Genomic DNA, 13,480 nt, shown 5'->3' on the forward strand with positions numbered 1-13,480 from the left:
GTATAAGAGAACAGTGCTGGCCGGCACCGCGGCGGCGGCTGGTGCCCCACACACCATGAGTGAAAGGCGCCAGAGGGCTTCCGGGCTGGCGGGCGCGGGCCCTGGGAAGGTGAGAGCAGGGGCCTGGGGGCGGGAGAAGGCAGGCCTAGGATGTATGTCTCAGGGCTTGCGTCTAGCCACAGATGCGTTCCTTCTGAGCAGTGGCTGAGAAAGTCCCGTCAGCTGGGACCTGAGCCAACTGCAGAGGAAGGGCGGTGCCTGCGGGGCATGGAGACCAGGAAGGGGGCAGCTCCCGGGACCCAGGGAGCAACGGATGGCTTGAAGGACGGGGGCCCGAAGGCAGGGGCGGCAGGCAAGGCCACAGAGCCAGGCTCGCTTGGCGGAGGCTCCGGGCCTTGGGCCCCACAGCCCAGCGCTCGGCCCCTTTCTCGATGGCCACAGGGCTGCGCAGAAGCTGTGGCGAGTCCCTTCGGGGTGGCTGTCCTCGCAGCCCCCTCAGCTGTGCTCTGCCGAGTCGCCTGACTGGGGCTTTGGCCCCGTGTAAGGCGGCCACCCGTCCCGGTCATCTCTGGGGCCTTTGGAGCACCGAAGAGCAGTCATTTCTCTCCAAGGGTCTTGAGCATGGAAGCTGTCTAAGAAAGACTGTCTTGAGTGGCAGCCACAGGTCCTAGGGTTGAAATGCTGGGATTGAGAAGGCTTAGCTGAGGGAGGCTGAAATTTCCATCATGCCCTTCAACTACACTGAAGACGACACTGTGGATATTTCCTCTTCAGGGGACAAGATGAGCCTGCTGTCCTAGATGCTGAGCCCCAGCGGGAGATTGGGCGACCTGAGACCGAGAACGTTAGGCAACGGTCCTACACCAGACTCAGGACCTGAGAGTGCCTAAATCAAGTCAAATCACATCACTGCCTGATCTCTGTGGAGCGCCAGACCGTGGGTTCCCGACTGGTCATCTCTCCCATTTCCCCCCCACCACACGGTCCAGTCCCTCTAAGTAAACAGCAGAGCTCAGGGGCTCGCAAAGGCCACAGCAAAATATCATTTTCATTCTTTAAAGAGCTCATTGAGGAGAAAATTCTTAGGTATGCAACTGAAGGAAGCTGGGCTGTTTAACCAGAGACTCTAGGAGCCCCCTTCTGAGAAGCCACCAATGGCTTTTAAATGGTGGCCCTTTTTTAAGCTCCCGTGTAAATCCTTAGCCTCTCGAGGCGGGCCCCCACAGCACACACTGACTTCTGGAATGAACACTTGGTAAACTGTCAAGAAGCACAAAGACCACGAAGCCAGCCCGATTCTAGACCTGGGGGCTCCATCGAGGGTCCCAGCCCTTGGATGGAAAGTCCCCTCGGGAGACCCTCTCTCGAACCCTCTTGGTGCTCCCTGTTTAGACACAAAGGATTGACCCTCAGAGAGGGCGAATGACCCTCCTCGGTGGCAGAGCTGGCTCAAGGAGCTAGGATCCTCGCAGGCGGGGCCTTTCCACGGCACCAGAGTGAAGATTAAGAACAAAGCTGTCCAGGTGGCTAGGGAACATGTATCCCTCCAACCACCGTCCCATCCTCTCATCTATGGTGAAGATGACTTTCATTTAGGTTTTTGTCCCATCCCACGCCCAGACTCTCCTCTATTTTCAGATACTGCGTATTGGCTTCCTCTGGTCACGTCTAGCTAAACAAGTAGGAGTTTTCCTGGGGAGTGAGACTGTATAAAACAGGCCCTTTGAAAAGTAACCCCAGAGCAAATGACATTACTCAAGGTATCATCAAGGTCATGGCAGGAGAGGGACACAGGAGTCAGGGGTGGGGGTGGGCTCGGGGCAAGGGGAGCAGGGCTGGCATGGGAGTGGGTCCGTGAAATGCTTTGTTTCAACAGAACAGAATACATGCTGAACCCCAAAATCAAGTAATTAAAAGGGGAAGTGCCAAGGGAGATCCAATTTGGAAGCGGGTGGCCAGAAATCTGGGAGAGCTGAAGCCAAACCACTCTACTGAAGAAAGGAGAGAGGGCTTTCGAGGCAGCCTCAGGGGAGGCTGAATCCACCCGTCCGCGGGAGGAGATTTGCAAAGGGCGAGCACAAGTGTCCCCAAAGTGAGCACATCTTGGGCAACGAGGAGAGTTTCTATAGGGAACAAATGGAAACTAAAGACAATCCCACTGTGATCTGGTGAGGGATGAGATCTGGGGACAAGCAGAGCTCAACAGGAGACCCTCGAGCTCGGCAGAGGAGGCGGCCATTCACTGACAGCGCTGGCGCTCTGGGTTAGCAGTGTGTCTGAGGTGCTGTGGGTAACGCTGAGGTTGAGGAACGAGAGGAACGCTCTCACCGTGCTCTAGCACAGCCCTACTCCGGGGACAACTTGACCCAGGGGCAAGAAAACAGGGCTCTTGGTTCAGGCCCATCTGAGCAGGACCAACTAACCAGCAGGAGCAGGTGAAAGAGACCAAAGCAGGAAGTGCGGGGGGGGGGGGGGGCGGAAAGAAGAGGGGGGCTACCAACTGAGACTAGGCCAACCAGATCGCTAGGGACTGCCATCTTCTGAGAGATACAGTCTCCCAAGGGCCCATCTGACCCGGGCAGACTCGGTGGTAGCCAAGCCAGGGCTAACCAGGGCCTGGCCCTTGAGCTAATCAGAGAGGCCAACAACAGGTACCCCCCGCCCACGTCCTCAGGGAGTGGGAGTGGACCTAGGACTGTGGTTTCTCTACCCATCCAGGGCCTGGCCCCGGGAAACAATGTGCCTGGTTGTAGACAGGAGCCCTCCTGGGGAACTCAAACCATACTTTTGTATACTTGTAGAAAAGAGAGAAGCTGGGGGCCTGTACCCCTCCCCTCCCCCACACTTGGCCAGGGCTCCCTCTCCAGACCAGCTCAGAGTCACCTTTGTGACATCACATGACAAATAAAGAGGGCGATGACTCAGGCACCCGGTTGCCCCACTACAAGACTCCAGAATTCTGTGAACAGTATATATTGGGCATCCCTGTACTGGCCGAAGGCATTTCTGACTCGAGAGTCTAGTGAGATGGTCTCGGGGTGAAAATGCTCCCGATCTAGACTTAGCTCCATGGCTGGTCAGAGTACCGACAAGATATACCAAGTCAAGCTGCCTCCCCCTGGTGATGGGGAGGCAGCAACAGAGGTCCCATCTAATTCCTCCCTGGAACCACATTTGGATTCCAGGGAGGTTTTAGAGAAGCATGAGGACCCAGCTGGGAGCCGAGATCCAGATCCCCAAGACAACCCACAGCCACAGGCCCCAAACCTGGGTGCCGCCAATGTGGGACAAAACATTTTCGGGCTCTCCTTCCCGAGGAAGCTCTGGAGCGTCGTGGAGGACACCACCTTCACATCCGTGCGCTGGAATGACGACGGCGACACCGTGATCATCGATGAAGACCTTTTCCAGAGGGAGATTCTTCACCGGAGGGGCCCAGAGAGAATCTTTGAAACTGACAGCTTGAAGGGGTTCATCCGCCTAATGAACCTGTACGGGTTCAGCAAAATACGCCCAGACGACCCTTCGGTTCACGCCCCGGGGAACAAGAGGATGATGGTAACGTAGAAAGTCCTTGCGTTTCCCCTGTTTTCTGTCCTTCCAACAGCTTCCCAGTAGACCCAGATGAAGGATCTCCCGAAAGGGTTTAATTTCTTATTAATATTTTATTAACATATTTCTCTGTGCCTCAACAGAAGCCAGGGAACGTCAGATAGGTGTGTGAACACCTTAACCTATGCATGCTGTGTCGTTGGTGAGCTCAGGCTCTAGGGCGTGAGGAGCCTCGCAGGCAGCCTCAGAGGACCTTTCCTCCATAGTAGAACTAGACCATTATCTAGGCCATTATGACTGCCTGGGGGGGGGAGGGGCAGGGAGTAGTGGTGGCGCCAGTGGTGGCCGCAGTGGCCGTGGCAACGGCGGCCGCAGCCGGGAACGCGATTCTTTCCTTCCAGAATGACTAAAAGGATGAATCTCGTTTCAGATGTACCGCAACTCCAACTTCCGGCGAGACAGGCCCGTGCTGCTCGAGAATATTCAGGGAAAAGGTAACCTGAGAACTGGCACCGGGTGGCTAGGAAGCAGTGCAACACCTCTAAAGAGGAAGAAGCAGGTAGCAGCGACGAGACGTTCCCCACGAACCCATCACAACGAATCCGCCAAAGAGGACAAGGCGGACCCCAAAGAAGCCCCAAATGTTCAGGGGCCCAGTGGCACCCGGGCCTTTTCCTTCTCTGGGATCTGGGCCCTGAGCAGCGTAGCCAGATATGCCATGGCAAATCGGGGCCCAAGTGAGCAGGGGGGCCCAAGTGGGGAGGGCACCTCCAGGAATGTGATGTTTGCGCCCCCGGCTACTGCCGGAAGGGACGGCGCGGGGGAGCTGCCCACTGCCCCCCCGGCCTACCCAGATTATGAGTCAGTGATGTCGCTGTACAACACCTGTTATTCCATCCTGCTGGCTGCCCTTTTGTTCATGTCCCCAAACGAGGCCCCCAGTGAGAACGAGGAGCAGGAGGGTTCCTCAGATTACAAGTGTGCACTCTGTGAACACTTCAAGGACAACCCGGGTCCCTAAGCTCACAGGCCACTGGTGACAGATAAAAATCACGATTGTGTAGCCCTGACTCTATTTTTGGCTTTAATAAAGAAAAGCAAAACTCCGCAGGAGTAAATAAACAATGACAACGGCGAGTCTGTGTTCTTTCTAACTTGCGATACTACACACACCTCATTGGATAAACCCGAGGAGGCTGCGAATCCTGGCCCAGGACCGGTTTTGGCCCCTGTGGGCCCTCTTTTCTTTGAAGCGGCAGCATTTTCACCCACTCGGCCAAGGAGCTGGCTAGGGAGTGTTGAGGCAGGCCCAGGAAGATCTGGTCGCCTGAGCCTTGCCTGCCGGTCAGGAGAGACAACAGCCTCACTCCTGACCTTGGCGCTGTCCCCCTTTCCAGCATTCACGAAGCTTGAGACAGGAGGGGCTTTCCTCGTGGGTCCCCTTGTGATGCCAGCAAGTTTCTGATCAGCAGCTGAGTGCTTCTAGCACGGGGGCCAGGGGCCTTCCAAAGAGGCCCACCGAAAAGCAGGGACGTAGGACCCCTTTAGTCGAGCTCAGAAGACACAGGCCATTCCAGTCAATGGCGGGGTGGGGGTGGGGGGTGCGGGCGGGGGTGGCCCACCATCCTCATAGGTAACAGCCACTAGCACCTTTGCTAAGGAACACACAAAAACCAACAACAAAAGATTTCCCACAAAATAAACAACACAACTTAGCACTTTTCCATCAGTGCTGTATTTAGGATCCTTTCCTTGCACACGAAGCAGCCGTGCCATGTGTGGAACACGCACACTTCATGGGCCAAGGGACGCTTTTACAACAGAGCAAGAGTCATCTGCGAGGACGGACGGGTGCTCTGTTTCTCAGGCTGATGTCCCCGTCACCGTGAACGGGGCCGTCCGTGGCTGGCCACTCCCTCCCGGGCCTTCCTTCAGCGCCGGCTCCCAGCCTTCCCACAACATCCCCTGGACGCTGTTCACTCTCCGACTTTTGGCCAGAACGAAGACGGGGGGATACACTAACCAGTTCTCTTAAAATGTATTTCTTTTTTTAAAGATTTTATTTATTTCACAGAGAGAGACACAGAGGGAACACAAGCAGGGGCAGAGGGAGAAGCAGGCTCCCCGTGGAGCCGGGAGCCGGACGTGGGGCTCGATCCCAGGACCCCGGGATCACGACCCGACCCAAGGGCAGACACGTAACGACTGAGCCACCCAGGCGCCCCGAAACGTATTTCTTGGTGCAATCCAAATTAGTCGCGGTGCAGAGGCCTTTACGGCCGCTTTCCCTTTCTCCTGAAGCTCAGAGTCCTCGAGCCTGTCGAGGAGCCCAGACGGGCAGCTCACAAGGAAAGTCCCGCCGGCCCGTCCGCCGCACGGGAGCGGAGAAATCTGTGTCCACGAACAGCACGCAGCGGCAGCGCTCTCCGCGGCAGGGCCCAGCCAGACCAGAGCTGCGGTCCCCGCCTGCGGCACGACGGTCAGCTCACGGGTCGTGACTTAGCTGGCTTCCCCGTAACCCTGCACGCTCCTCAGGCCTCCTGCCCCGAGGGGAGCAGGTGCTCTGGGATGTCTACCTGGAAGATATCCTTTCCGCCTTTCCTGGGGATGGGCTCCAGCAACCACCTGGGGTTCGAAAGCGCCGTGAGGTACTTCTGCTTCAGGCTGGTCAGCACAGCTCGGTTTTCCAGTTCCACGACCTCATCGGGAGCTAAGTCTTCTGGGCACGGCAACGTTTCCCCAACGTCAATAAGCCCTGTGCACAAAGAGAAGCACGCACTGGTTTTTCCTTCCAGAAACCGAGGCCCGCCTGTTGGAGAACACGGTTATCGAAAGCTACACCCACCAGAGACCACGAGGGTCTCACCAAGGGGCCACGGAGTACACTGGGCCCCTCTGGCCGAGCATTTGCGACGTGCCAAACTCTGTTCAGGGAATTCTGGGTGGGGCCGAGGGACGGAGAGAAAGAAGTGGAGGGCCTTGTCCTCAACGACCACACTCAAACAATGGGCTGGTCCCAGCCAGACTGCTCAGGGCAGCAGGCGGAGATCAGAAGGGCTCCAGACGCCAGGGGGAACAGGCCATCAGGTCCCCGAGTACTTCGGCAGGTGGCAGGTGCGGCGGTGGGACCTGATGCACCGAGGGCGCAGGGAACTTACCCGGGATGCGGGGACGGTGGGGGTGGGGCATCGCCCACCAAGCCAGGCAACAGCCTGAATCTGGAGGCTACCCCAACCCACCCCGGGTCCTGCGGTCTCCGCCTCCCATGGTCTCTGCCGCGTGTACGCGCACGCACACACAGACGCACACACACTCGTGCGCAAACACACGGGTGTACACATACACACCCACAGGCAAATGCCACGTGGAGACTCGGAAGCTGTCCCTGCCTCTCAGATCAAAAATGGGAACTGAGGCCCAGAGCGGACGCAGGGTTCCCCTGAGGTCGTGGGACCTCGGCAACCCCCCCACCCCCAGCGCACGGCCCCTTGCTGCCCCTCTGAACGGTGTGTTGCTCGGCTCACACACCAAGCAGTTCAAAAGAAAACAAGCCACAAAACTCCCGAGCCAGGTCCTGCCGCGTAGCCCCTGGAGGTGTCTGAGCAGCATGTGGCCTGTCATCACTTGCCAGCTATCACGCCACGGCCGTACTTTTCCCCTTCCCGAAGCAAGGCCTGAATCTGAGCGGGGGCCATCCCCAGCCTCTCCACCAGCAGCGTCCTCCACGCGGCGTCTTCCCAGTCCCTGTGGGCGATGTGGACGGCGATGGTACAGTTCCGGTGGCTGCTCAGCAGAGGACGCCAACGCGTCTCCACGGTCTTGACCCCATTTAAGACGAAACCCGCATAAGGCTGCCGGAAGGAGAGGCAGCCGAACTTCATCTCCCTACCGCTCCTGGGGCCTCCCCTGGCCTGCGGGAACACGGAACCACGAATGTCAATGAGCATCACGCCCAGCGCTCCAAGCTCATGACCCGCGGGCAAGGCCTCTCCCCAGTGTCCCCCGGGTTGCCCTGAGACCCCACTGACCTGGACGGTGGGGCAGCCGAGAGCCCTGGCTCCTTCCTTCTATCACTACACAGTCAACCGACAGGCCCAAAGGAAGGGGCCGGTGATCAGGCCTCCTTGTCCATCAGATGGAGTCTTGGGCGACCTCACGGACGACGGTGGAGACAGCTAGAGAAAGGCATGGCCAGGACAGCACGTGGTCAGTGCTACGACGGAGGCCACGGAGCCCCAGGAGAGCACAGAGGGGGACGGGCCCCTGGGTTTAACGACTCAGCGAGCTGGCTCTAGCCCTCTCCCAGCACAGACAGGGCCAGTCCTGGGCTTCGCTTCTTCTCCTGCCAAGCCACTCGGGTCCCTGGCCCTGCCACCACTGACACACTGCACATCCCCGGGCTCCTGTCCTGGGGCGGCGGAGCACAAATCCTTGGTATCTAACCTCAGCTCGGCGCTGGGGGCGCCCCGCGATCTCAGATGGCCCCGGCCCCTTTGGGTGCCACCCTCCTCTGACCCCTTCCTGCCCCACTGCTCTCCACTATCAGTAGACACCCCCAACCCCGACCTGAGCCTAGAGAAAGGAAATACAAGAGCAGGACCAACTGGTCCCGGGGCGCACGCACTGTCTCTACGCCAAGCACAGGGGAGGGGCACGAACCACACACCGTGGGACTCAATCCTCAAATTACCCGGTACAGTGGTGCTACCATCACCCCTCTCTGCATCTGAGAAGGAGGTGCCGAGGAAGAGACAGATGGCCCATGACTGCAAGGGGATCTGAGTGCATGGACCCCCTGCCCTTGCACCTGGACGGGGCGGGGGGGGGGGGGGCGGGTCCGCCCTCCTCACGGGAGGACAGAGCTGTGCAGTGGGAAGAGCAGGGCCCCGGGCCTGAACCTCAGCTGGGTCCCGGTACCTCACGGAGCCTCAGTCTCCAGCGTGGCTGTGAGGATCGGGGACAAGGTGCCAAGGGCACCCAGCCCAGTACATGGCACCTAACAGGACAGTTACAAACAGTGGCTCCCATCATCATCATCATCATCATCATCATCATCGGGCCTGGGGCTCTACACTGAGCCCATGAGTACCACCTACTCCGGCTCATCTCTGCTCCCAGTTCCTCAAGTACATAAACCTGGCCTCAATGACATTCTCTTGTTTAAGGAAACACATCCACTCTCAAAGACAAGGCCCCGTGATCACAAAAGCTGCCTCACGTTCACCCCCTTCCCAATCCACCGTCCTGCCCGTCGCCACGTCCAGACCCGCTGTCTTCCGTCTGTCTCTCCGGCTGAGCTGCCCTCAGCTGTGCTCTGGGGTCTAGCACTCTGGCTCACTCCGGGGCCTGGCTCGGTCATGCTCCTGCTCAGGCAGCCTCCCTCCCGTCCCCCGTGAGTAGGTGGTCCCGTCTGCAGAGAGCCACACCTGTGTCTCCCTCACCGCAGGGACAAAGACTCCCCCCGCCCGCCCCCCGGGGCCCACACAGGCCTCCAGCTCCTGCGGCGGCCTTCTCCAAACCTGTGCATAGCAGAGGTCCCCCCAGAACAGCCGTCTACACTCGCAGCCTCTACTTCCTCGCCATGCACCGCACCCCACCTTCCACGAACACACCCTTGACCCGCCTGTCTCGTCCTCATCTAACTCGTGGCCGGACAGCCCGGACGCGGTCGACCACCTCTCGTTCCCTTCTTCTCAGGCTTGCACATCGCACGCTCGCCCGCTCTGCCCCCGTTCACACAGGCCATGCCCGCTTCGTCTCAACCCTCCACAGCCAGCAGCCCCAGGTCCCCAACCACCGCCACCCCAAATCCGCTTCCGTTCCACCTTGGCAAGTGGTTTCACCACCAATCTGTTGTTCCAGTCCCCCTGACCTAGCAGCCGCTGCGCTCCCTTTCCTGCACCCGGCACTCACATCACGTGGGCGCCGGTCCCCAAACCCACTCAGAGCCTGACCCGTCTCCATCGTCTGCACGGCCACAATCCCAGCCTCAGTCTCCCAAGGTCCCGCTGCCCTCTCGAGCAGTCTCCCGATCACCCTCTGCCTCGCCGCTGGAGCGCAGCACTCCCGGGTCCGCACCGAGGACAGAGTGGTTCTGGTACAGGAGTGATCCATCGTGTCACTCCCCTGCCAAAACCTTCTAGGGGCCTCCTGTCCCGTCCAGGACAGATCCACAATTCTCGCCAGGGCCTAAAGGCCCCACGTGATCTGCCCCCCAACCCCCCACCCCGCTGTCTGCTCCCTTCACCCCTCTACTCAGCACCCTGCAGCCACAAAGGCCTTCCTTCCATCCCCGGAACAGTCCAAGTTCATCCCTCCCTCAGGGCTTTCATAGGTTGTTAACGGGTTGCATTATGTCCCCAATCAAATTCGTGTGTTGGAAGTCTCAATCCCCAGCACCTCAGAACATGACCTTATACATAAAGGAAAGGTCTTTACAGACCTTTTGAGTTCAAATGAGCTCAGCTGGGCAGACCCTCACCCAGTATGACTGGTGTTCATATGAAAGGGTGAAGTTTAGAGACAGGCACGTGAAGACACAGGCAGAGATCTACAAGCTATGGGATGCCAAAGATGGCCAGGAAACCACCAGAAGGTGGGGGGCGGGGAGGGACGGAACACCTTCTCTCCCAGCTCTCAGAAGAGGCAAATTCAGCCGAGGCCTTGAGCTCGGACTTCCAGCCCCCAGAAACGGGAGACAATGCATTCCTGTTGCTGAAGCCACCCAGTCTGTGGTAGTCTGATACAACCACCCTGGCAAGCTAATTCAGGGGTAGGTGTAAGCTCTGTCCTGGACATCTCCACAGGGTGCACAATGATTTCTCCATCAAGGGCACATCCAGCACATTCCTTCATGTCTGTACATCTTCACCTATCATCTTTTTCACTGCCTGCGTGGCATCCCGTGGTTGGCTGTCCCACCATTTGCTGACTAGTCCCTTACTGACGGAGACTCACAGCCTGCTTTGCACTTTCTGCCACTACAGAGGACATCAGCACAGACGCCCGTTGGCAGAGGACATGTTTAGTAGGCGGCTAGGGTCACGGCATGCACATCTGAGATGCTGATACAGGCCAGCAGACCGCCTTCCACAAAGGCTCCCCTGTGTATGCTCCAGCAACCACGGGCAAGGGGTCCACTTCCTCACTCCATTGTCGGCCCTGAGCATCGTTACTCTGCTTAAGCTTTGCCAACCCGATGGGGGACAAAGGGTCGCCCTGTTCACTGGGTCCGGATTATTCACGAGGGAGGCTGGATATCCCCCTGTGGCCTGGCCCTTTCTCTTTCTTCTACGACGGTATATAACTGGACTGCAGGTTTGCCTCATTCAGTTTCTTGGCCAACCTTTTTCTCATCAGGGCCACAAAGACACAAGGAGAACTGAACTGTGTGGGCGGAACCCCTAGAGGGATGGAACTGTAAAGCTGCCCTCCTGTCTCGCCATGCAGAGTACCTGCTTTGTGGTCTGACGAGGAAACGCTATTCCACTTGTCTGGCCTTCTTCACCTGCACAAGGACTGGAGCGGGGTGGGGGGGGGAGAGAAGAAAAAGTCATTAGGTACAAGAGGACAATGTTGGCTAATGTGCCAGAACAGGTTTTCTACTCAGCAGGGATGGGGGACCACTGGGACTCAGGCGGGCCCATTGGATGGGAAACACCTCACTCAAGGTTTGGTTCTGCTAATCACATGATGCCCTAGCCAGCAGCTGAGGAAATTCTCATGTAAGGGACCCTGTTCTCACAGCCTAGCAGACCCCTTATCCAACAGGAGAAAGATGACACCACTCCCTCACATTGTCACAGGGGAAGGATTTGGGGGCCCTACGATCCCGTTCCCCTCAATAAAATCCTGAGTAGGCCCCACTGGGAGGAGTGCCACGGGTAACCAGGGGAACACCGCACAGCCTGGGACCTCAGGTAGGTCACAGCCTGGTGGCCAAGGGGAGGCGGGGAGGGACGCAGTGAGGGAGGACTGGTCCTCGTGGACCAGCATGCTCCTGTTTCTATGTGCACAGGTCCATTGCCTGTACATGCACTTAGAAGGATGGCGGGCGTGTGACTGTGGCTGGAGGAGGGGATAGGGAAGGGTGGCCTGGGCAGCTCTGCGCGTGCTTCCAGACCGCCCCCCCCCCCCCCCCCCCGCCCGCAAAGGCCCGGAAAACCCCAGCACAGAGGTACCAGCCCGCGGAGGGCCCAGCAGGCCTCAGCAGCAGGGGCTTCCTGGCTCCCTTTGTGGCGGGCGGGTCTCCCGGCACCGAGTCGCGGGCGCCCCTGGCTGACCCGGATGCGGCCACCAGGCGGGACCGTCCGCTTCCGCGTGACCCGGCGAGGCCGCCAGCGCCTGGACGACCGCCTCCCACGCCCAGGCCAGGAGACGACGCGGGCCGCGGAGAGCGGACAGAGCGCTCGGCCCGCGTCGTGGCTCTCCCGCCATCGCCGCGGCCCGGCACCGGGGACCGCACACAGGTGACAGGCGTCGGCGGTCCCTCACCTGACAGGCTCGCACAGACGCCGGCGCCCCTCCCTTGCGGGGCGTACGCCCGCTCGAACCCACGTAACGCACACGGAGGTACGGAACACGCCCGTTCGCAAGCACGTAGGCACGCAGCCAAGCAGTTACGTACACACGCACCTACGTACACACGCACATAGGCTCGGAAGCCCCGGCCGCTAGGAGACGTGTGTGGACTCACCCGGCCCCGACTCGCGGGGGAGGATCCCGGTGGACCGGGAGGTAGACGCCGGCGGCTCGAGCGGAACCGGAAGTTAGGAAAGAAATGGGGTGGGGGAGAAAGGGCGGGGCGAGGCGAGCTTGGGGGGCTGTTCCGTGGGCGGGGCTACGGGAGGCGGGGCAGGGGGAGGAGTATGTGGGGGTCGACCTGTGGGAACGAGCTGGGGGACGAGCTGTGAGGCAGGGCTGGGGGAGTAGCTGGGGCGCACCTGCAAGAGGAGTGAGCGCGGCGAGTGAGAAAGAGTTGGGTACGAGCTCGGGCAATGAGAGGGAAGGAGCAGGACAGAGCTGGGGGGAATGTTGCGGAGAAGGAGCTGTGCGAAGAGCAGGGTGGGCCTGAGGAGGTGTAGCCGGGGGGATCTGAGCGCTGGGGTAACGGAGCTTGGGGCGGAGCCACAGGAGAAGCTGGGGGACCACTGGGGATGAGGACCTGGGGAGTAGCAGGGCGGAGCTGAGAGGAGGAGCTGGGCGGGGTGGAGCTGAGGAAGTTGGGAAGGCAGTGCTGGGGAGGAGCGGGGCTAAGTTGGGGAGGTGGAGATGGACGCGGAGCCTTGGGAAGAGCTGGGAGATCACTGCAGAGGAGGACCTGGGCAGTTGTAGGGCAGGGTGGGGGACTCTGGAAAGGCGAAACTGGGGGAGGAGTAGGGCGTGGCTGCTGGAAACGTAGGAGGAGAGCTGGGGTTGAGCGGGTTGGAGCTGGGAAGGGGCAGGGAGGGACTGGCGGAAAGGTTGGCGAAGTAGCTGCCAACGGGGTGTGGGGCTGGGGGAAAGCTGGGAGGAGGAGCTGTGGCGATGCCAAGCGGGCTTGGGCAGAGCAGAGCGATGTCGGGGAAAGCTGGAAGCAGAAGCTGGGGACGAGCGGGGCAGGGCTGGTGGGTAGCTGCGAGGAGCAGGATGGGGCTGGGGAGGGTTAGGCCAAGTTGGGGGAAAAGCTGGGAGGAGGAGCTGGGGCGGGGCTAGGGCGGAGCATGGCGGGCCTGGGGATGCTGACAGGAGGTGCTGTGGAGGAGCGGGGCGAGCTGGAGGAAAGCCTGGGGTAGGAGCCAGGGCGGGCTAGGGAGGAGCTGGGTGGCACTGGTGGTATAGCTGGGAGGAGGAGCTGCAGGGCAGCGGGGCGCGGTTGGGGAGTTGCAGGGTGGGACCCGTAAGATAGCAGGGAGGCGGAGCCGGGGAGGAGCAGGGCGGGACTGTCGGC

General features: G+C 59.8%; 2 protein-coding genes across 7 annotated transcripts; one reads left to right on the plus strand and one right to left on the minus strand.

The window, feature by feature from the left end:
• The first annotated feature begins 3,069 nt into the window (after positions 1–3,069).
• On the plus strand, positions 3,070–4,672 carry LOC110573839 (heat shock transcription factor, X-linked member 3). Its single transcript, XM_021682459.1, has 2 exons — positions 3,070–3,558; positions 3,983–4,672. The coding sequence occupies exons 1-2, from the start codon at positions 3,070–3,072 to the stop codon at positions 4,571–4,573; spliced, it is 1,080 nt and encodes a 359-aa protein (XP_021538134.1). The 3' UTR covers positions 4,574–4,672.
• A 1,064-nt stretch (positions 4,673–5,736) lies between these two features.
• On the minus strand, positions 5,737–12,319 carry EOLA1 (endothelium and lymphocyte associated ASCH domain 1). 6 transcript variants are annotated; one of them, XM_044911757.1, is made up of 5 exons: positions 12,248–12,319; positions 11,011–11,070; positions 7,581–7,727; positions 7,181–7,463; positions 5,737–6,307 (listed from the first exon to the last, which is right to left on the minus strand). In XM_044911757.1, the coding sequence occupies exons 4-5, from the start codon at positions 7,431–7,433 to the stop codon at positions 6,084–6,086; spliced, it is 477 nt and encodes a 158-aa protein (XP_044767692.1). In that variant the 5' UTR covers positions 7,434–7,463; positions 7,581–7,727; positions 11,011–11,070; positions 12,248–12,319; the 3' UTR covers positions 5,737–6,083. The 6 variants fall into 6 exon arrangements, 5 of the variants coding, with proteins under 5 accessions (XP_044767692.1, XP_021538152.1, XP_021538160.1 ...); XM_021682477.1 differs by having other exon boundaries at positions 11,007–11,070; XM_021682485.1 differs by lacking the exon at positions 12,248–12,319 and adding an exon at positions 12,046–12,119 and having other exon boundaries at positions 11,007–11,070.
• Between the last annotated feature and the right edge of the window lie 1,161 nt (positions 12,320–13,480).

The sequence above is a fragment of the Neomonachus schauinslandi genome, chromosome X (genome assembly GCF_002201575.2).
Source record: "Neomonachus schauinslandi chromosome X, ASM220157v2, whole genome shotgun sequence".
NCBI lineage: Eukaryota > Metazoa > Chordata > Mammalia > Carnivora > Phocidae > Neomonachus > Neomonachus schauinslandi.

What these genes read in the sequence shown, in the direction of transcription:
- LOC110573839 (XM_021682459.1), top strand. Translation starts at nt 3,070, where the DNA reads ATGGCTGGTCAGAGTACCGACAAGATATACCAAGTCAAGCTGCCTCCC. An exon ending in CGGGGAACAAGAGGATGATG is followed by an intron (nt 3,559 to 3,982) that starts GTAACGTAGAAA and finishes ATCTCGTTTCAG; the next exon opens with ATGTACCGCAACTCCAACTT.
- EOLA1 (XM_021682469.1), bottom strand. Translation starts at nt 7,499, where the DNA reads ATGCTCATTGACATTCGTGGTTCCGTGTTCCCGCAGGCCAGGGGAGGC. An exon ending in CGGCCGTGGCGTGATAGCTG is followed by an intron (nt 6,308 to 7,180) that starts GCAAGTGATGAC and finishes CTTTGTGCACAG; the next exon opens with GGCTTATTGACGTTGGGGAA.